The sequence below is a fragment of the Phaethon aethereus genome (assembly GCF_964289735.1).
Source record: "Phaethon aethereus genome assembly, chromosome: 4".
NCBI classification, from domain to species: Eukaryota; Metazoa; Chordata; class Aves; order Phaethontiformes; family Phaethontidae; genus Phaethon; species Phaethon aethereus.
In genome coordinates, this window is record NC_138578.1 from 35,248,976 (window position 1) to 35,272,646 (window position 23,671).

General features: G+C 41.4%; 1 protein-coding gene across 2 annotated transcripts in view; it reads right to left on the reverse strand.

The window, feature by feature from the left end:
• TNKS (tankyrase) overlaps nucleotides 1-21,922 on the reverse strand; it is a gene marked incomplete at both ends in the record, with an annotated part of 135,473 nt that extends 113,551 nt beyond the window's left edge. The window contains 2 exons of one of the 2 annotated variants that reach the window (XM_081999713.1): nucleotides 10,138-10,362; nucleotides 21,288-21,922. In XM_081999713.1, coding sequence (XP_081855839.1) covers nucleotides 10,138-10,362; nucleotides 21,288-21,786 — 724 coding nt within the window. The remainder of the gene's footprint in view (nucleotides 1-10,137; nucleotides 10,363-21,287) is intronic. The other variant, XM_081999712.1, reaches the window with a different exon arrangement.
• Between the last annotated feature and the right edge of the window lie 1,749 nt (nucleotides 21,923-23,671).

A 23,671-nucleotide genomic window follows, 5' to 3' on the forward strand; every position in this document is an offset into this window, starting at 1 on the left:
TTTGTTGGGTTTTCTTTTTTTTTTTTGCATCATGCCAGAGATGCCTCTGTCATTCCAGAATGCTCCCCCAAGCACATAATCTGCACCAAAAGCTGTGTAGTGTTAAAGGAAGCTTTCGGGCTTCCACAATGAACCTGCAAAAAGTAAGAACTCTAGAAGCTTAAGTTACAAAAAAAACCCCACAACCCCAAACCAAACTTTCTTTGAGCTAACAAGCAATAAAAGACAGTACACAAAGCATTTACTTAATCCCATTTATTTGCAGCCATGCACACGCACTCCTTTTTCACTGACTCGCACAATCACAGAATGGTTGAGATCTGAAGGGACCTCTGTAGATCATTTGGAACAACCCCTCAGCTGAAGCAGGGCCACCTCCAGCCAGTTGCCCAGGACTGTCCACATGGCTTTTCAGTATGTCCAAGGAAGAAGACTCCGCAACCTTTCTGGGCAACCTGTGCTAGTGACCGGTCACCTTGACAGTAAGAAGTGTTGCCTGATGTTTAGAAGGAACTTCCCGTGTTTCAGTTTGTGCCGATTTCACACAGGACCTTAAGAATCACACCTAACTGTGTTCAAGTAGTCACCTGGAACACTTACGTTGTTAGTGTGCAAAATGGAATAGAAGATCCTTTAACCAAAAGAGCTTTAAAAAAAACACCCAAAAACCACTTAGCTCATTTGTAAATGGTACCGGTTAAGGCCTCACTATGCCACAGCTAAATCACTCCCCTTCTTGCAAGCAACAATTCTGCAGTTACTTAGTTTCTAAGCATTTGGTTTAGTATACTATTTACTGAACAGCTAGAAATCTTAACTGCTGCCCTACTGTCTGCCCAATTTATGTTTTAATCTATATCCCAAGCTGAAAGCTGTTTTAAGGACAAGTCTTCATTGCTTGGTCCCAATCTCACTTTTCTCTGAACAAATTCACCTTTCCACTTCAAGTTCTATTCAAATAAATGTCAGCTGTAATACTAATATGCCACTTGACAGATTAAGAGCCCTGCTTTCGGTGTCCTTGAAAAGCAAAAGCAGCCACAGAGGCAAATCAGGTCAACAAGTAGCAGCCTAAAAGGAAAAGGAATTGAGGAGAGTTAAGAGAAACCAAAGACCAATTCCAACCTCCTTCTGCATATGCTAACCATTTCTTCCAGATGAAGTTTGTGGAAAAAAAAATCCTGGTGGAAGTGAGAGATTGCATGTGTAATTAGCTATGTGGCTATCAGAACACATTATATGCCAGTGCACCAAAATCTAACACTCAGAAAGCAACATAAACTGAGGAGTCTTAGAAGTTTCTTAGAACCTGTCCTGGATTTACCATTTTTCTGAAACAGAAAGGGTGCCTGCATCATCAAAACCAGTTTCTCTTTTTAGCACCAGAAGAAATATACATTGAAGAGATTCAAATCCTAGAAGCAGCTCTCAACACACCATTCAGTGAGGTAAGCATAAGAAAAAAAACAAAACAAAACCAAAACAACAACAAACAAACAACTGTCACAATCCAAGAGCACAGCTTTTTCCAGGCTTTTCCAGAGGTGAACCTCAGTGCCTACCAGCTTTCCACAGTATGAAACTTGGGGATGGTATCTTAGTCACACACTCTATGGAACACACAGAGTAACATTTTGATGTTATTGAGCTGAAACTCCTATGATTAAAGAAGCCCAAACATGCCAAATAACTTCTGCATATTTTGCATAAAGCTTGAACCTTGTGCAAATTTTGTAAACTCATCATTTGTCCACAGCATAATTGCCAAATATTTAAGAAATACAAGTAGTACATGAAATCTTTGGAATACCAAACTGATCAGTACATGAAATTGTGTCTAAAGCTACAGGATGGCCAGAAGGCATGGATATTCTCAAAGATTCTGTTTCTGAAGTAAACATCAGGAAGCTAAGAATAGATTATGTTCAAGCAGATACAGAACTCTACTAGCAACTGGCTAGCTAGCAGTATTACAGGTATCAGTCTTGCAAACTTTCCCCAGCCACGATCTTAGACCACATTATTATTTAAAACAGTCACATTGCTTTCCATTCTTACAAGGACAGAGCTATACCCATTTGTCCTCCAGTCCCAGAACTGCTCACCATCATGCCCTGTTAATACAGAGCAGTGCAAGTCTTATCCTATTGAGCATTAGGTCCTTGACAAGTATATATTCTACACTGCAAAAATCTCACAATCTGTCAGGTAAGATATCATCACTATTGTGGGTCTGCTGCTAGGGAAGGGTGCATGTTAGATCAGTCTGAGTGGGTTCCTCTCCCGGGTCACACCTGTGTCCTGCACCACCCTTGTATCAACTCCAAATAAGAAAATAAAACAAATTGTTGCAGCCAGTTCATCTTGGCTCCCTCGTCATAGAAGTTCAGTATACAATACCATAGCTAGGTCAAGAGCACTGTGCCTAACCAAAGAATTACTCAGCACTGCTTGCTTGGACAAGACATCCGCAAAACATGAAGACAAAACACAGCAGCATGAACAGCAGGATTCACACCAGACACTTCAGCCTTTCCTAGAAAGGAATAGCTTTGTCCAAGGAGTGTGGTGCATTTGTATAAACATGGAAAAACAATGAATTACTGGAGTACAGGAGTCTATTTCATCATGAGACTTATGTACATGAAAAACTGAAGTGAAGACCACACAGAAAAAAGAGGCAAGCGCTCAGTGTTTTCAGTAGGCTTCAATCACCCAAAGTTCATTTTATACACTTGCTTTACATTGTGGAAAAAAACAAATCATTAAAAACACATCTTCCTTTGTTCACTGTATGACAAATATTTAATTGCCTGCACATTTTTACAAGCAAGACCTTTATATCCTATAGTAATACTTTAATCAATGCTTTCCATTAGACTAAGAAAACATGTGAGAACTCTGCTAGAATTACACCACTCATTTATGCCTTAACAGCTACACATACATCTAGAGATTGTTTTTAAACCACATATGAACTGCATTAAGACCACATGGTTCCTCTGAGAAGCTAAAAGCAGATATTGCTACAGTAATCAGAAGCATAGTCCCACAAGATTAAGTATTTCTGCAAGATTTTTTGAAAGCCACTGTAAGCTGGTATCAGACATCTGAAAGCAGTTTCAGTGTCTGCAAGAGCAGTATCTGTTCCATTACTCTGTTCTGGATAATATGCAACTTCCTCTTCCCCTCCCTCTCAATTTGCTGGTAGTTAACATCAGTACTTTTGAAGACCTTCCTTCCCATAAACACCCAACAGCAAGTTTTCCAATAGTGTTTTGCATATTATCGTACCACCTCCTTTGCTGCAAGTAACCAGATTCTGATTTAATCAATACTTGTAAAGAAACATCATAAAATAAATGACTCTGTTCTTGTCCACCATAGATTCTCCTGTGCCAAGGAGCCAAACAAGGCAGAAAGACTAGTTTTCTTGATACCTGAATTTTAGGAAAGAAATAGAAGTGGGAAAAAGTCTAAAATTCAACTGTCAATACAGTTGAACTGTCAATACAGTTCAAATCTAACAAAGACAGATGGTTTCCAAAATGTACACAGTGTATGAAACCTTAGACAAGGCAATCCTCAACCTATTTTCATGAAGTTGAATTTCAATCAGCTTTTAGCAATACAAATACCATAATATAAACGATAGCCTCAAGGACTGTAAGCAACACAGTAACATGACAGATTTTACAAGCCTTCAGCACCCCTAATTCCAGATATGAAAACAAGAAGTCATTTTATTGGCATAACCCTGCAGACAAGTCTTCCTCACCTGAAGTAAGGCTTGTTTCCACATGATTTGTACAAAGCATCATCCTCTCTGCTATCAAGTTTACTGTCGATTTTGTTTCTGAAAAGGATTTAACCTCAGGATTAATCCAGCTCAATGCTTGGTCCTCTCATAAAAACGTTGTGGAAGGGCACTTCCACCTTGCATCACTGAGCTGCTTCAAGGCTCCTGGCACTCCAAGACCTTTGTCAGGCACCTATGGGTGACTGACACTGCTCACAGAGATTTTCTTCATAAAGCATCTATCAACAGAAAGGATTCCCTGGAGCCTTTACAGCAAGCAAACAACACCATCTCATTTTGGCAGCTTTTCCTGTAACAGTAACTCCTGTGGACTGCATTAAATTAACAGACCTGCCTGCACAAAGCTGTCACATACGGAAGAGGTAACCTCCACATACAGGAATTGATCAACTTCCCTCCTGTCCTTCTGCCAGAATCCACCAGGGAGCACTGCAGTTGTGTATGCCATGGTAGTGTCCCCCAAACCATCTTCTACAGTCACTTCTGACAAAAGCCCTGTTGTCTCATGCTCCAGTCCATTGTTATTATGGCAGCGATATTACAATGCCTCCAAATTACCAATGTATGACTTCAATCATGGGTTCCTCCACTCCCACCAGCTCACAGAGAAGAAGGCCTTATTTTCGCATCCCTTTCAATACGAGAAGTCTGAACTACAGACTTATACAGTGGGAAATGTAGTAAGATTCAGCCCAAGAAGCTCTCACTTCTGTTAAACCACATGAACGTCTAGAAGCTGACGTGGCTTAAACAAGTGGTTAGAGGACATGAAACTATTTAAAACCATGAACAAGAACTCCAGTGAGAAAACAAAAGCATTCTTCCACTCAACCTAAACCACAGAATTTTCATTCTATGGTTGCCAGCATGCAAGGTTCATTTGAGAATGACCCCATGAAGAAACAGTATAAGTGGACTTAAGCATATTAGGTCTTTGAGCCACCATGTATGCACAGGATTTAAAACCATTTGCTACTCAAAGAAGCAGGGTTTCACACACATGCTATCACTTACAGAGCAGACACAGACCAAAAGAATTCATAACCTGAATGATCTGATGAGCCTGCTTCCACAACAACAGATTTGGCTTTGACCAGTGAGCATGAGTAATAAATATTATTAAGAATAGCCAGAATTTTTATTTTTCCTATCTGGACAGATAATAGGTACATGCTGTTAACCAGGACAGCTTGGCCTTAAGCATATAAAATCACAATGTACCTTTGCTCTGTATGTCAATGTTAACTGCAACCAACAGACAGAGTAGCTCCCCCACTGTACGGATTAATTCATGTCCTCCTAATGGAACAAAAGTCATGTTTCTGGTACACAAGAACAGGTAAAGTTCTTTAGACTATCCTGCTGCTTAAATAAAAAGTTCAAATACAAGTCACTGTCTTCTCACTGCACACTATGAGTAGTCAGTAGCAGTAATACTCCAACTCTGTAGTTCAAAAGTCAAAGCAGGAATATTAACAATATTCAAGAATCTTCCGATACAAACAACAGCAATAGTTAAACATTTTACACGAAGTATTTGGAAGTACTCACTTGAGAGCATTTTCCAGTGATTTTACAAGCCTCTGAATATCAGATGCCTCTTTGAATCTAAGCTTCCTGCTAGAACACCAGTTCTCCAAGAGAGTCTTTGGGAATTCAGTACATTTCTCCAATAAACAACATGCATAACCAGCTTCCAATGTACCTCAATTACCAATATCCCCCTCTAATACTTATTAAGAAGCTACTAGTCTTCTTACAGGCTTTTGTCAATCCAGCAGCTAAGTCCACAGTCATTGTAATTATTTTTCAGTTAAGATGCTAAAGCTTCTCCCCCTCACCAGCTCCCACCTCCAAAAAGAACTGGCTACTGCACAATTGTGCTCTTTGATAGCACTTTTTTTTTTTTTTTCCAGGTAGCAAAATCAGACACAGCTCTAACTTGTGGAGAGATATAGTTCCTCTGCTTGGAAGGCAAAATGCTTTCAGCATTCTAAAATCAAGAGACAAAAAGATCATAAATTGTAATAATTTCACTATTTGGTAACCTTGCAAAGAATGCACGTACAACAAACAGACAAGCAGTTCAATGATTGGGCAAGTTACCATTTCTACAATTCCTTTAAGGTTTACTGTGCACTAGTGCTACCCATAATACTACCTTTCATAGATTTTTTTAATGCTGACAGAAGGTTTATCTGCCCTGCAGGAAGGGGTCACATCATAATCCCTCCACGTATTTCAGCCTAAAGATATGTAATAGTAGAAGGTAATGCTAATGAATTCTTCTCCTTCCCCAGTCCAGAGGAAGGACAGCAGGGAGAGCGATGTTTTGACATGTTAACAAAGAGTAATTTAAATAACAGTGAACCCTATGCCAAGGGCAGGACCCATAGGTTGGAAAACCTGTCAGCTTAAAAAAAAGCTTTAGTTTGCTTGCTTGCTGTATCTTTCAAGTGCAAAAAGGGTAATGGAAAAAAAAAAAATCAACTTCCACAGAAGGTCTTTGGTCAAAAATAGAGACAAATGCACCTTGACACTACCATTAGAGATCGCTTAGTACCACTGGAACAGTAAATTCATCATATCACAGGATCTTTGCAAGAAATTTTATAACTAGCCCAGAGGAAGCCAGTAAAAACATTGGTCTAATGTCATATTAAGTAATTCCTGATGGATCCTCAGCACTGCATGGACTAAAAGTAATTTTAAAAAACTTCTACAGTTCTGTACAGTGCTGAAGGGAGCTTTTCAGTAGCTAGAATTTTTTATTTCCCTAAAATTACTAGAGTACCCTGTATGTTCAGATCTATAAATCATGGCACCACCTTAGAAGACACTCACAGTTTGAGTATTTGTGAAGGATGCCCTTAAAGGCTAAGTAAGTATATGACACCTGAGATCACTTTTAGGCTAGCAGTCCTATAGTTCCCAGATCACCTCACTGGAGGTCCAGCTGACAAACAAACAAACAAATCTCTGCAGGAACAACTACAGCCTCTGCAGAAACACACACAGTGCAGGGCAAAGCAAGCCCGGACAGACTGCATAAGCACAGCTACTGTAAAGCTCTTTTCAGCCTTTTTTATTAAATGAAAAAAAAACCCGTATGTTGCACAAACACACAGTTTTAAAGGAACTGTTACCGCTCAAGAAATACTCTGGACCTACTCCCATTCAGCAACCAGAAAAGCAAAACAGAAAGAACATTAAGTTACCCTATAAATCTACTACACCCAGTTTTTATGTCTGTATCCCCATATCAATCCCTCACCCTTTTAAAAAAAAAAAAGACAAAAATGCCAGAATAGTCAACAGGATAACACACTGGAAGTCTAAGTTTTTCAGCTTGAAAAAAAACCATTTGAGGGAAGAAAAAAGAGATGCCTATAAAATCACAAAGGATATGCAGAGTACAAATAGAAATGACTTCACTATTTCTCACAAAAGTTCTGAATAGCTTGCAATAAAAGTAATCAAGAATAATGTTTTAAAGAAAAAGAAGGGTTGTTTTCTTCCTGCAAGACTACTACATGGTAAAGTGAGGCTAGATGACTAATTCCTACACAGTCTATTGCTTTTCAGACAGATATCGAAGTTCATCAATAAATTCTAGGTTACACCAGGATTTCCAGAGACTGCTTTTCAATCAATGCTTATTAAAAAGCATACCTTGCTTGTTTAAAAAGGAACACTCTAAGAACGTGTTTTGTTTTGTTTTTTACAGACTGTTTTCTTCCATCATACCTGCTGTAACAGTCTACACTAAGGTGTAAATAGCAGTACTGTGCAATATATTCCAGAAAGCTATTCAAGTATTCCTAGTCAGAATTCATGCCCTTAAGCAATCACTGTTCCATTATGTCTGTGTATGTGTTCCTTCAAAAGACTTTAAGATAAAAGCTGAAGACTTCAATATAAAAATTACATATCAAACTATTGAAAAGAAACAGGAACTTGCCAAAGACAGTAAAACATTCTTGCTCACTAGATACAAATTGCAAACTCACTGCAAACAAGAAAGAATAGACATCTTTGTCTATACTCATGTCCTAGCGGTTTTATGGAATCAACTAAATCCCAAGGAAGCACCATACTGTGGTACATATTAAATCTAGTGACTGCCTTCAGTAAGAACTCTCATGTTGACAGATCAAACATCTGACTGAAGTACAACATACATGGATGTCTGTAACTAAACTGGGCATAACAGCATCATGCTTGCTTCGTTAAAATAAAATAAATTTCAAAAAATTCCCAGACTCCAATCTGCCTGCAAGTAGCTTTGTAAGGAGAACTGCATCTAGTCCTGTGGCCCTGCTCAGTGCTTCCAAGGAACCCTACAACCACAGCAGACAGCAGAAAAGCTTTGGGATTTGATCAGTATCACATAGTGAATGTTTTATATATAGGGATCATTCCCTTAGACTAACATCTAACATTTACAGTCACAGATCTAATTTGTGCATGGAACACAGAATGAAGTTGTGTGTAATACAAGCCATAGATTTGATTCTGTACTTCCTCTCACCAAGCCCACAACTTCCTGCTGAATTAGAGTATACCTTTAAAGGTATCATCAGTTCTTTGATTATAGAAATTACATATAAATAATCTCAAATTACTGCCAGCATTCTACATCAAAATTTATGTGCCACATAATCTGCCACCTTGACTCAACCTGACCAATCTTCTCCAAAGACTACCACAGAGTCTTTAGACAAACCACCCAAAGCAACACTACCCATGCTGCCCTCTGAAATCCTAAAGTCTTCTTTCTTTTGCAACCATCTTTCGTCCTATCACCTATGAACACAAAGGTGTGCTGCTGCACTCCCTCCTGCTTTATAACAAAGTTTTAAAAGACCGAGCAAGATACACCTTTTCCAACACAAACCAACCCAGTCCTCCTTTACAGGCCACTTTTCTCAGCCTCTTACTGTCAACCTTCTCCCATTTAATTTGTATTTTCAGTCAGCAGTTCCTAAAGTCAGCCAGACTCCAGCACTGAAGAGACCAAAGTAATTAATTCCTTTAAATCACGTGCAAAACTCCAGTTACTGACTGGAATTAAGCTTAGTTTTCCATTCATCGTTGTCACAATAGACTGTTACTGGGACCTACTATATCAATGGATCTCTTCCCACAGTACTGCTGTGTTATCAACTGTACTCAGTTACTTCTGTAGAATATTCTCCATGTGCTCCACCTCACACACAGAGATGAAATTGATGAAGTCCATCACATCCCTTGTAAAACGAAGAAATAGACTAAAAAATTATATTTTGGTGTTTCCTCCAATTTTCTTTCCCTCAATTTTTGGTGTGGGGTTTTGTTTTTGTTTGTTTGGTTTTTTTTAAGTAATGACATAACTATTGCAATAAAGCTAATGCAACAACTTCTCCTGTAAGTTTTGCAGCTTTCTCTGCAGGAATTTTCTGTAATAGGTCTTTAAGCAAAAAGACATCTGGAATTTTGAAAATTGTGTCTTGTTATCTGCATAACATATAGAACAAATCTTATGTTCATAATCTTAACTGCATTTCCTAAAAAGATCAAGTTTTCCTTCCCACATTTGATAAAATACACAATGTTGAACAGACCATTTTATTCAAGTTAGTAGATGTGAGAAGAACGAGAATTGATAAATAAGTTCAAGGAATTGATCTGAGTGTAAAAAATAAAAATAGAAGTTCCCATTTAGAAAAAAAGTAATACTAAGTACACTGCGAAAAAACATAAAAGTTAAAGACATCCTGACTGAAAAGCTCTTTATATGTTCTAGACACATTTAAAATGATTGAAATGTTCAATTTTAGTTGAAATTGCTTTGGCTTCAGCACATGTCTGAAGATAATATAACCACTGTGAGCAATGGTGTCCTATAACTTGTATTGGAAAGCTCCAAAGGACTAATGAGATGTTTTCCCATACTGTATAGAATGAAAGGTTAACCATCTTCCTAACCACTACAACAACATACAGAGCAGCACAAAAAGCAGAGACTAGTAAAGCTAGTTTTCTTGAGAGTGACCAAGCAATATAAACTTTCATATTCAGATTTTGAATATTGTAATTTAACAGATGAGGAGGCTTTACCCAACCTCCCCAGATTAGTTTTTCAGATGCAAGTTCAGCAAAGCTTGTATTATACACCATGAAAAAGTTAGTCTTAAATGACTATCACTATACCTTAAAAGAAGTTAGCTTTTAAGAACAAGCAATATCTTTCATCTCAAGCCCAGCACATTAACAATTACAACTGCACAAAACATATATCTGGTAAAGTTTCAATATAAGAAGTGACAGACACTTACCAATACACACATCTATCTTCCCCTTGATAGCAGCTTCATGCAAAGGAGTGTAGTTCCAATTGTCTCTAGCATTTGGGTCTGCCCCTTGACACAGTAACAGACTAACCACTTCAGCATGACCAAAAGAGCAGGCGTTGTGAAGGGGTATCAGCCCTCCGTCGTCACGAGCATGAACGTTGGCTCCTGTCTGTAACAAGTGTTCTACAACATCCTTCCTCCCAAAACCTGTAAGAGAACATATTTCTGTCCATTTTTCTGGTAAAACAACATGATTTAGTATTTAAAACTGTTCACTCAGTCCAGTATAGACATCAAATGATATTCATGTCCCTCTTCTACTTTTTGGTTCATTTCATGATAAAGTGAGACTATAGTCACCTGCTCAAACAACCGCTGGAAGACTCACTTATACTCATGACAGACATGAACAGCATTGTATTATAACCAGCCTGACTGGCTACCACTCTATCTCATGATGAAGTTCTACAATAGGCTTGCCATTCGTTTTCAGAAAAGCTTATGATGAATTTTAAAAATTTAGTATAATCTGTATGTACTTAAAGCAATCTGCAAACTACGTTCTTACTCTTTTACAAAGAGTCTGACTACCTTCAACTGACAAACTAAGAAGTTACTGATAAGTAGAACTGAGACCTCAGCTGGGAAATAATGCCACAGGAACGTCTCAGCCTAGGAATGCAGCCCCTGTTATGGCCAGGGAAAACACCACAAAGCCAGCATCATTAAACTAATACGCTTCAAAATCCTGCATCAACATGCCAGGCCCTGACACCTTTAGCTTTTTGTCCATGATGAACCCAGAAAGGTTCTAGGGCCCAGGTGTGCTTCCTATTGTCCCAAATGCCTTAGAGCAGCAGTCTCCAAACTTTTTTGATTGCACACTCCACCAGTAAAAAATTTTTTGAGCATGGACTCCCAATATATGTATATTTATAAATCACTGTTTATACATGCACTACTGCATTATTATGTAGATTATAAACATACAAAAATAGAAATTTAAAAAGGCTAAGATAAAGATGAAATAAACACTGTTTTAAAATTTCTATTAATGGTACAAAATGTATTTTCTTCTTGCACCCCAATGAAATACTTTGCACACTCCACTTTGGAGACCACTGCCTTAGGAGGACAGGAACAAAAATCAGGCTCAAGAGGGAGAGTTTGAACGAAAACCCAAGTGTTTGTTTTCGTACTGGTTGCATCTCAAAGTTTGGATTGCATTTCTTATAAACCTTGGGGCTAAAAACTGTAGATTTTAAAAGACCATCACTTAAAGAGTTATTGTGTCTTGTGGTAATCATGGATACCAACCAGCTTAAGTATGAAGAATCCCACGTATATGAACTATGCTTGTGAAACAGCTGAATTAAATGCTGCAGCGAGTGGAATTCCATCACACTGGTGCTAACTGGCAGCTTATATTAACTCCACAGACCATTGATTGAAAAAATAAAGGTATTATTTCCCTTCTAGAAGGCAAATACAAAGCTCAAGCGAAGCAACAAAGCAGCTGTCAGTTCTCCTCCAGGTGACCATATAACTCAGACACAGCAAAATGCTGCTGAAACAGTGACAGAAATGGTTCTCAAAAGTCAGCACCCTCTGTGGCAGGCAACAACTCATGAATGAGGACTTCCCAAATGGGAGCGTTTTACCCCACAGTCCCTCGATAGGACCTCCATTTCAACTAATTAAGCCCCATTTTTGCCAGAGTAGTGCACTAGTTACATCTATGCAGTCTTACGGCATAGAATTAACATGCTTTTCACCCCACAGTCCATACAGTGAGATCTCTAAGCCAGATCTAGCAGCTTTGCATCCACACTAGCTTATCCATTTAAGGCTAATGTTATAACTCAACATCCAGCTTTCAGTCAAGCTGCAGGCTAGCCGTTCTACAGGAATTTACACTGTCTCCTCAGAGTCCTTCAACCCCTTTTTTTGAAGGATAGAAGTTTTCTAAAAGCTGACTAATGCTATGGTTAAATCAGGCAGGGCCAAAACAAAAAGCTCCTTTACCAATGCTTACCGTGGTTTGAGTTTTCATGCCAGTTTAACAGTATCTATATTTCTGCCCAAAGAAGTATTCTTCTATGAGACCCAAGCAAGCAGGTGGAAGAACAGTCTGGGGAAGACATCATGTATATGCTCACATCTAGTAGAGACTGTAGCAGTTCACACCTCAGTTAAACCTGTATGGTAACGTAGCTCAAAGGTTACTTTTGGATAGCTGTAAGCATTCTCCCATCCACTACAGAGCCCTCAGCTGCTTGCAGCGCAGATACTGGACCACTACAACTACAAGTTAGCACACTGAGCAGATACCAAAGCAGGTTTTCTCTAACACATGGGACTAAACAGCAGTTCAGCAGCTGCTCCACGAGCTGCTGAGCCATACCAGCTGCAGGGAGGGGCCCACAACCAGACTGGCACCCCATTCAGCAGTCCAATTTTAGCCCATCACCGCATACGAGTCAAAGCTTTCTGGTACATTATACACTGAACACTTCATGTTGGAAGTGTTACAAGTGTTACACTACAGAAATGGAAGTGTACAAATCAAAACTGGTAGTATTAAAAGTGAAACTTATTTATCATGACAAAGCTGCTACCAGAAGACACGTTTTTCTTAACTGAACTATCAGCAAGGCCACTGCTCCTGTAAATCACTGCAGCTTCTTGCATGAACACTGATTTTTTTTTTTTTATGTTTGTTTCTGTTATAAAATAGCCAAGGAAAATCACCTATAAGTTTTCAAATAGAAAATGACTGCTTAAATGGATACAACAGCAAACAAAGGGTATCTGGTCCCACAGCAAAGTTAGCAGGCCTGGGGCATAAATACAAATAAGCAAGCCCTCAAGGTTCCCACATTTACACTGTTCATTTGACTGGCAAAGGAAAACTGAGGAAGACAAGAATTAGAAAAGGATGCTTTCAACTAAACAGTAAATCAACAGATTTTATTAGCCTTAAGCTTTTATAGGTTGAACTACTAAAAACAGTGCTGAAACTGCATGAGTATTTGCTTTACATATAACTTCTTGTCTTTTGAGGAAAACCAACCTGACAGTGCCTGAAAACCCAGGCTCCTTTTCAAATTGTTCAGTGTTGTGATTTTCAGGACTACACACATACTTCTTCAAGGTATTGCTGGACATGGGGTCATTAATAAAGATATCTTTGGAAATACCAGCAATAAACACTTTATAGTTTTTGGTGAATTAGCTCTTCTGTTCAGTCCTCAAAAAGCACAGTAAATGTTACTGTGATTTTATCCCACCAGACCACCCATCTTTCAGAGAAAAAGTAACCAATTATGGGAGTAGCTTCCCCCACCACCACAGGCAAACCTGTAAAAACTTGAATTGACAAAGTGCCAGAATGTCTTTCAAATGATTACACAACTCAATCTGACAAAGTACTTGTAATTTCTGAAACTCCTGCAATGTCAGGGTCACCTTTTGTAAAAACAACAGACACATGCCAAGCCATTTGTGACACATGAAGCACATATAAATTGGTTTAAAGTGAAGAAACTGACGTGATGCAATTTAAGATGACTTTAAAAATCCTACTCTTGTATAGTGCAACTTTAATTTACAAAGGTCCCAAGAAAGGACCTGTAATTAAAGATCCCAAAACACAATCAAACAGAAGGCTCCTACAGAAACCATCCAAAACGAGAGTAACTATGGAGGAGAGTCACATTTCCCAGCATGCAAGCTTGTCTTGATGAGATTCACCTGCCAGCTTCCAAAGCATACTCGTGGGCAGGGTTGCTTATTAGCTTGGGCTATTTCACACAGGTAAAATCGACAAGCTTTGCCCTCATTTTAGCTTCTTTACACAATGTAAAAGTTTCAGGCAAGCTGGAGTACCTCAGAAAGCCTGTTATCCAGGAGAGAAAGGAAGCAGTAATTCCATTATAAAAAGGCAGTAGCAAGAGAACATCTGAAATTTAAGGGTGAAACACTCATCAGTCAAACCAAAGAAAAGGCAAAAATTCAGAGTGCCTGACAGGCTCTTCATTTCTCCAGTCGTGTCACTGAAACAACTGAAGGCTAAGGCTTGTCAAAAGCCAGGAGATGGACATACAGCTATGACAGCTTTACATAAATCAAGGGACAGGCAGACAATTTAGAGAAAATGCCACTTAACTAGTTCTTTGCTGTATTCTTGCCTTTTTCCAATTTATACCTGTCACTTTAGGCTGAAAGTGAGAAGAAAAGTCTTTAGGTAGTAAACTGGCAGCTTGAAAATTAAGCTAAATAAAACTTTTAAATGCCATCAGACAAGACAGCACACAAGAGACACCACTGAATGTGTACTACTACTGCCAAGACGACCTTTCCTACTCACCCTCCACATCCTGCTCCCAGCCTGCAAGCTTGTCCTGTCCCATCACTTCTGGTGGCATTGAACCTAAGCAACAAGAGGCAATAGGGTGCGCAGGCTGAATGACTGATGAGAAGTGATGCAAGGAAGACAACACTTACTTAGTAATACAGAAGCCACATAATTCATTGTCCAATTTCAAGACTCATTTTCAGAAAGTCTGGTAAAAAACCAAGCAAATAAATAAATGGACTTTGCACTAGAGTCAGAAGAATGCTTTCTCCAGCAAGTACAATAAATCAAGTAGTCAGTTTGATCAGTTTAAGTACAGCTATACTGCTTCACCCACTGCCCGATTAACATTACTTCATCACAACATAGCATGAACTCCTCCAAATGACAATTCCAACCTCTGCAAAGCTGGTGTTATGTGCAGAATATAACTTATCACATGAAAGACTTCTAACTCTCATTAGGTGTTTTTCCTCCCCCTTTCACCTCCTTGCTCTTAAGAGCACGCTGACTCCAAAAGGAGGCAATTTTTACGAAAGTGTATAATCACAGGTTAAACACACCTGCAGGTATTACTGCAATCTTAGGCAAAGCAGGAAAGATGCTCTTATTAAATGCAATCCCACTTGTTAGAGCACTAAACATAGCTCCTATGAGAATACAGGCCCTTGAAGCAGAGAAGCACACATCTTGGAGACACACAACCTTTTGAGAACGGTTTTAAACTGTAAGCAAAGAGCAAAAGAACTTCAAGCTAAGTCATTGTACATCTCTTTGCTTTAGTACAGCACATTCTGGGACTGGATTTTTCCCCCCAAGACAGGCCTTCCAAAAGCCACCAGCGCTTCTCCCACTTCACTAAGCAGAACACAATTAAACTGAGTGATTTAACCAAGTAAACCGGAGTATTGCAAGACCATTCAAAAGAACAAGTTACCAGTCACAAAGCAAGCAAGCTGAAACTTCCTAGGAAGTAATACGCTGAGACACTAACAGAGTTCATGTGCTAAAAATGCTACAAAAAACATAAAAGAAAGAATTCCAAAGTCAAAGCCAGTATTTTATCAATTCATCTTTTTATATGAAAAAGTCTGCATTTTGCAGGCTCTGAGCCTGTAAGGCTGTCACAGGATGTTTCCTAATTGACTACACAATCTGCACTCCTCATTCTACACTCATGAATCCAGCTGAAAATTGTCATTACCCCTGCTTTAAGCTGCACAAGGCAGAATTAATCAGCAACTTAGCTTTACAAACAACTGTTTGAGTAAGGTCAGACATCTCTTCCATGGCAAGGATATATCAGACAACCACAACAAAATGAGTCAGAGTAGTTTAAGAATGGAATCTCAAGCAAGGCCTTCCAGGGCAATTTAAGCTAACTTGCACATTGCACCACAGGTGGAATGGTCCATTCAGGTGTCTCTGTGTAGAGCAGAAGTTCCAACGACTTCCTGCTGTTTCCTGGCTCACCCTCAAGGAACACTCAGTAGCTAGTTATATTAGTTCTGCCTCCTTAGTTGCTTATCTCACTTATACGTGTTGAAGCAGCTTGCATTTTTATGATTAACAGCTTGCTAGTTGACAAATCAACCTGATGAAGTCTCTTAAACTCTGACCACTGACTCTTTTCTCCAACCCAAGTGACATCCCTTTGCCTTCAGAATAAAAGCTGTGTACTCCAGAAATTTTCCAAAGAACAGTTATATATGTTAACCACATCATAAAAAGATTTGACTTACCACACTTATTATTAGTGATATCAAAAACATGCTTACAGAAAACTACTTTCCCCAAACAGCTTTTTGCTATTACTCCAGACTGAAGCAGAAAGAAAGGAATGAGTATCACTGATGCTCTAACAGTCATCTTAAATCAGGTTTCACCAAGCCTGAGTTTGGGCTCCCGTTGTGATCCCAACTCTGTTTTGCCTTCCAAAAGCCTGTCTGGAAACCTTTACCTCAGTACAGAAGTGGGCATTAAGCCACACTTCAGCAATTACTATTAGTACTCTCTATATCCTTGGGTTAAACACTAGAAAGAGAATAACTGTAAAGCTAAATGAACGCATTGCCTAAGAACTTGAGGGGCTAACTTCATGCTAAAAAAAAAAGTTAAACTTCTCATTACATGGCTGTGGAACTGGACAAACTTATGACTGTGGCTATATGAAGAAATTAACTAGGACTCACCTTATTTATAGCAGGTCCATTCACCTAGTCATTTCTGAAAGAGGTGTTATTACTAACTATTTACCAGCAAGGACTAGACCTAAAAACATATGAATCAAGGTGTCAGCCACAAATACATATCTATCCTTTTGTAAGGCTAAGCCTTGTTTCAGAAGGGAAGAAGGAAGGCCGTTACCAAGCCAACACTTACAAATTCTTGCTGGCTCTGGGAAAAAGCTGGTATTTCAGACAAAAGGTCACAGGAGTCCTCCCCTAGGCATATTAAAGGCACAACAGTCTTGGAAAGCCAACCTTGGTATGTGAGTGCTATAAATGGAGGATGACATACAAAAAGAGCCATGAAAGCATCACTGCCAACCTGCTTCAAATGCAATGGACCAATACAGGCACATACACAACCCCCACAAACCACATAATGATTCACAGAAAATATGGAGGCTGAGAGTAAAGTCTCACTCTACCCCACACAAAGTGTACCTAAAATGTGACACTTTATCACATAGACTGAAATCATTCAATTGTTCAAAAAAAAGTCAATAAAAAATTTCCCAAAGGGAAATAAAAAAAAATATCTACTTCTCACATACATGCAACTGATTTGGTTATACTGGCTAAAAAGGTACTTCGTCAGCTATGTGACAACATCACCACATCACCACCAAATGCAGGATTATCAAGTCAGTTTACAAGAAAAGACAGCACAGGTATAACAAATTTTCCAACTAGTGAGGGGCATATAATATAGTAAAGATGTTCATAATCTGGTGAAATGAACAATGACAGTTAAGATCTTTCTCAAGGAAAAGAGGTAACATGTCTTTAGATCAAAGGACGAGTGCAATGGAAAGGCAAGGGAATGGAATAGATTGCCTCATTCAATGCAGTTTGAAGAAGTGAACCCTTAAACAGAATGCAGGATATTCCAGTGAAGAGGGTGGAAAATACAAGAGGAAGCAAATTACTTTTCGTACAAGTTAACAGTCCAATTATTTAGTGAACTCTTTACTACAAGATGAGCTTCTACTAACATGTAGAAACTGGGTCTTGCTCAAAGAGTTGCTGAGCTACAAACTGCAGAATTTGTACATCATATCATATGAAGAGGGCAAGCGTATAACTCTTCCCTAGACATCTGCTTTTGGCCACCAGTATGGATAAAACCTTGAGCCAAACATACCTTTGTTTGTGCCTAGCACAGTTGCTTTTTAATTTTTTTTAGTTATAAACAGGCTCGCTTTTGCATTCAGTTTTTTCAATGAAAACTATTAATATCTCCACTTAATTTCTCTCCTGTATTTTAAAGTCACCCAATCACTTTCAAACCTTTAAAATCTGTTTCTTACTCTGATTCTTGGGTGCTGCTGGACAATATCGAAAGACTGTGCTGGTACCAGCACCCCAAATATCCTGCAATCCACACAGCAGTTGAGATAGTACTGAGTTTTCCTATAGAGGTACACATGCTTGGCAAGAGAAGAATCCCTCATATCACTTGCAAAGGAAAAGCTGAACACCACACATCTTGAAAGACGTTCAGAATTTCAAGAGAGGCTCTGCTAGAGTAACAGTCCAGTTGGAGGATGAAAGGAAAATGATCCTTTGTTCAACCTCTTCCTGCTTGCAAGAGGGGTCTCCATCACCCTGATATGGCCTCAGTATTAATTTCTACCTTATTAACAGCTAACCAAAGCAGGTTAGATTTACTCAGCACACTAGCTGACATTTCAACACAGAGCTGAAGAACCAATTCCCCTTCATTCAGATCGACTGACAACCCAGATATCCCAGATAAAGAAAATCTGGATAACACTGTTGCTTCAACTTGATGTGGCCGTGCACATTTTATCTGGAAGCACACAATGTACAGATGACTCCAATTCTAGAAACATATTTAGATCTATCCCCAGATTTTTAAATCGTTGATTATAGAGATTTCAGCTTATCCCCAGCTTATGTATGTACTAAGGATTCTGAATGCTCTCAGAAGTCACCCCTTTTATCTTCCTTCTGCCACGAGAAATGACATAAAGTTGATTTTCAAACTAGAAACCTCACAAACCTGAACTCTAGTGCCTTTTTCAAGAAACTAGAACTAGGGAAGCCGTCCTTCCCTATTACAGTAAAAGTAACTTAACTGCCTGACATTGCTGCCAAAAAGGACATCTCCCTAGCTCAGCCTGGTTTTCTCAGAAGTCAAGTACCTGGGAGAAAAAAAAAAAAATCCAGCTACACCCAAAATTGGGAAATGAAGAAGAAATTAGAACTCCTCCTCTATCATCAGAAGTGGAACTCTCTCTCTTGGCATTTAAGAGTTTAGCTTCAAGAGTTTTGAAAGAAGCCATTTAAAACATTGCATATTGCACTCTCGAACTCCCTTTCGCATAGTGAAGGCCATAAAATTCACACTTAGGTATGGGTCACAAAACACGAGCTATTATCCATAACACAGCTTTATACATACAGCAGACTCCTATGCTCATAAGCAAACAAGTTTTATTTCTCCTTTTGCCCACAAAGGAGAAGGAGATCAAATCCACATACTGCAATACTGGCAGATATACACTGCCTAAGATCAGTTGCATTCAAACAACATGCTTACAACCCTTTCCAAAACGCCAGACCCCAAGATCTCTGTAATAAGAAATCTGGCTAATGCTATTACACGCCAAATTCATTTGGACCAGATATATTGCAACGATTTGAGATACGGTATGGTAGCTAAGGAAAGTCTTTAAATCTACAAAAATAGAGGAATTTGTTAGGTATGAGAACTTCATCTGCTGTTTTCCTCATGCTACAAGGAAGCACCTTCCATTGCTATTACAGTAACATCTTATGGACAGTATCAACTTTCAAAGCCTTATCCCCTTAAGTAAGTTTTGTCCATTTCTTCTCTAATCAAAGTAGAAATTACCACTGCAGCTTCAGCACTACAGTTGGTCCCTTTGAAGTAACAACTTGAGATCTCGGGAGTTTAAGGGGAAGCAGCAAGGTCTAATTTTAAGTCTGAATCCAAAACAAGCAAAGCAGATCCAAGATGGGCCTTCCAAAACGTTAAGAACTTCATGCGCACACATACAGTTGTGCCAGTGTTATGTTTGAGGGTTCACTACAATTAAGTCCATCTCCATATCCCAGAAGTTCACTGCATTTTAAACTCCACTTGCTTAAGGTCATGCTCTACCAGTAGAGCTCAAGGATCAGAGAAGAATGAAAAGGAAATGGCTCAGGACTGAAAGTTCGTTTAGGGGCATCATGAAATGCCACTTGTACTTTGAAAATTAAAACAAACCCTTACAGTCTCAGAGAGTATTGTCTGACTGATAATTGAACACAGCTATTCAGAGTTCTAGGCAATACTGTGCCATAAAACATTCATTTTTATTATCAATTTCACCACAGTGTTTTTAGAGCCATACGCAAGCATTTAAATCCAGACTACTCAATACAGTCTTACGCCAGCATTCAAATACCAACCACTCAATACAGTCTTGTTAATTTTCTTAATTTATGTGTACTGGTGCACAGCTTAAAGTTCAGACAAGATTTGTACCCCTTACTACATAAGGTCTAGTCCCATAACACCGTGGGAACATGTCGGAAAGCCCTCAGCCTAACCACAGACCTAGCAATTGTGCAGGCCCTGAGTTAGGGCTGATGATTTAAAACATTTTCCTCATTTGACTTTTACCATGAACTTCATGTGCTCTGTGCCCCCAGTGAAGACCACATCCTGAACAAAATGTTCTCTTTATGGTCTAGGCTAACCTGTAATAGCTACACTTCCTAGAAAGTAATGTTTACTTCCAGTTAATGTGAACTGTTGGACCTCACTGTTAACTGCTTTTATTACATTATTCCTGATCACAATGACATCTCTTCTCTGTGTTAAAAGGCATATTCTCTCCTGGACACATCTGTAACTTCTAACAAGTTCAGCTGTTCCACTTAGCCTCCTTCCCCAGGCCACTCAGACCACAAGAGATGCAGAAATCAATCAGCAGCTATGGTCAAATAAAAGAAAAAAAGTCACAAAGCACAAGGCATTCACTTTGATTCCTATCAAGTCTACATGCACCACAAGGGTCCCTGCCTTTCAAGAGCTTCTACAATACACATGAAACCCTTAACTTCAAGCCAACTCCATCCTGCATTTCAGTTTCTCACATCCTAAGCAGATGTGCACAAGTTTGAAGCAGCCTATGTGTCGAATAGGGAGAAAAACGTCCGTAGTTTTACATCATACAGTCTCCCTTATGCCTCCATGATCTCCTCTCCCGCTCATTTCACCCAAAGAATCTTCTTCTATTTTATGAGAGGAAAAAAAAGGAAATTTAACAGCCATCGCCCCACAAGCTGCAGTGAAACGCTGCCGGGAAAGGTGCTCACACTCCTTCCCTCAGCTTAGACCCGAGCTCTCCCGACCCACCCAGATGCTGGAGGTCCGCTCCCCGAAGCCAGGGAAGCTACTCCCGGGGAGCCAGGTCGGGAGCTTGCACCCGCCCTGCCCCGACGCACTCGCTGTCACTGCCCTCGCCAGGAACGGGAGGCCGGACCGGCCCCTGCCTGGTCCCGGTACCCACCGGCGGCGAAGTGGAGCGGCGTGGACTTGCGGCCCGCCATGTCCTTGGCGTTCACGTTGCCCGTGTCCACCAGGCGCTTCACGCGCGTCACGTCCCCATTGCGGCAGGCCTCCAGCAGCTCGCGGAAGGCCCCGCTCGCCGCGCCCGGGCCCGCTGCCTCAGGACTCTCCGCCGCTGGGCTCGACGCGACCGACGACGATGCAGACGAGGAGGAGGAAGAGGAACTGCTGGAGCTGCTGCCTGAGCCCGGCGGCGGGCCCGGGGCGACGGGGCCCGCACCCTCCGAGCACTCCGGGGCCGGAGGCCGCTCCGCGTCGGGGGGAGCCTCGCCTTCGGGGCCGGCCAGGCTGTGGCGCTGCGCGGCGGGAGCGAGGTCGGCTGGTGCCAGGCTGGGGCTGCGCGGCGGCGAGGCGGCGGCTGGCGGCGAGGCCGGCCCGGGCGGCGGTAGCGGGTGATGGTGATGGTGGTGGTGCTGGGAGCGTCGCGGCGCCGCCGCCATCTTCACCCTCCTCCGCCCCCCCACCACCCCCCTCTCGGCCTCCGTCACTGCGGCAACGGCGGCAACCCCCGCCCACACTTCCGCCCGCACCCGGCCAATCCCAATGCGCCGCGCCCGGATGTGACGCCCACGTTGTGGCGGCGGGGCGGGGCGGGGCGTGTGGGGGCGCGGCCTCACTGGGACCCGCCCCACAGCGGGGCAGCGGCTCGCCCCTGCCCCCTGGGGGCCGCACCAGGGCGGGAACCGAATCCCCGCCGCGGCTGCCGGGGCCGGGAGAGGAGCCGGGAGGGGAGCCTGAGGCTGGGCTGGCAAGGTCCCAGGTGTGACCCCGGCCCCGGAGGGGAGTGCAGGAGGCAGCGTGTCCCCCTCCGGAGCTCGCTGCTGCCGCTGGGGTGCCGCTGTGGGGGTGAGGCGGCCCTTCTTCGCCTCCACGCCCGGGAGGGCGGCTCAGGCAGGCTTTGAAGTAATGGTCATGCCAACTGTGGATGAGTTACTGGGCCTGGAGAGCCAGCGCTTGGCCAAGCGCTTGCCATCTCAGCTCCCCTGCAAGCAGTCCAACCAGCAGTATGCAGTTTCGTTTCAGTACAGCTCCTTCCCCAAAGCTAGAAAATGATGGAGCGGGACCGGCAGGAGAGCAAGCTGATGGAGAAACCTCAATGAAGCCTGGCAGTTCTTGAAAAGTTTATTAGTGAAGCTGAAAGGCCACCTCTTCGCTCATTTCAGGGAGGAAAGCTGAGTTGGCTTACAGCCTGTTCTCCAGAGCAAGGCAGTCGCTAAAAAGCCACATGCAGCAAAAATGGCAGAGAGAGGCAAGTGAGAGCGCTCCATCTGCATCAGAGGTAACAAAGTGCGGAGGGGTGGAACGGGAAGCTAAGGGCAGCAAGGCAGATGGTGGCTGTCAGTGCTGAAGGTAAGAAAGAGAAATCCAGGGATGTCAGGGACCAAAACAATCCCATGAGGCCCACAGATCTGAACTGCATGGGAGTAAGCAGAAGCATTTAAATAAGGGTTTTCGTTTGGATTTAGAAAGCAGCAGGAAGATGAGACTGAAATGCCTCTGGCTTACTGGTATCTAGGGAGGATATAAACAACAATTATAAATAAACTGTTTAAGTCAGAAAAATAACTGTCTCTCCCCAAGAGATCTCCAGTACACTTACCTTAATTTTAATCTGTGAGCACAAGGGAGATTCTATTGACAGGAAAAATATCAACAGCAACAATTCCTGAAGAATTCCCAGTACACCAGGTACTGGCGCTCCCAGCGCTGGTGGGGCAGCGTGAGGAATCCCTGTGAAAGGGAGTGAATACGGCTAATGCCAGCCAGCCTCACCAGGACAAACAGATCTGCTTTAGTTGTTTGGTAGGGAACAGGCTTTGGGAGGTGGTTGCATAGCACTATATGACATGCTGAAGAAGCGCTGACCAGGTTTAAATGCGGGGAGCACAGAAAATCAGAAGACAGGAATTCAGAAGAAATTACGATCTGGTCTAGTGCTACTAAGTACCTTTCTGCCAGTGATGAGGAGGCAGGCATGAAATCAATCCTCATGGAGCAGTAAATGAAGATCCACTTAAATGTGCCCAGCTCACTTCTTGTTCATGCCATGACTATGAAGCCACGGGCCTTGACCAGGCACTGAGAGAGCTCAGCAAGGCTTCCCTGACACCTGAAACGAGATAGCTGCTGCTTCACAGACTTCTTTCAATCCAAAACTCCCAAAAGGGCTTTACAAGTTAATTACAACATCCCCTTTGTCAGGCCCACTCTTTCCAAGACATTAAGAGGCCAAAGCATCAGCATGCACTTGTTCAGCTCACTGCTGGCTTCCCACAGTCTATATTTCACCAGCCAGCTGGTTTGTGGCATCAGTGGCAAACAAAT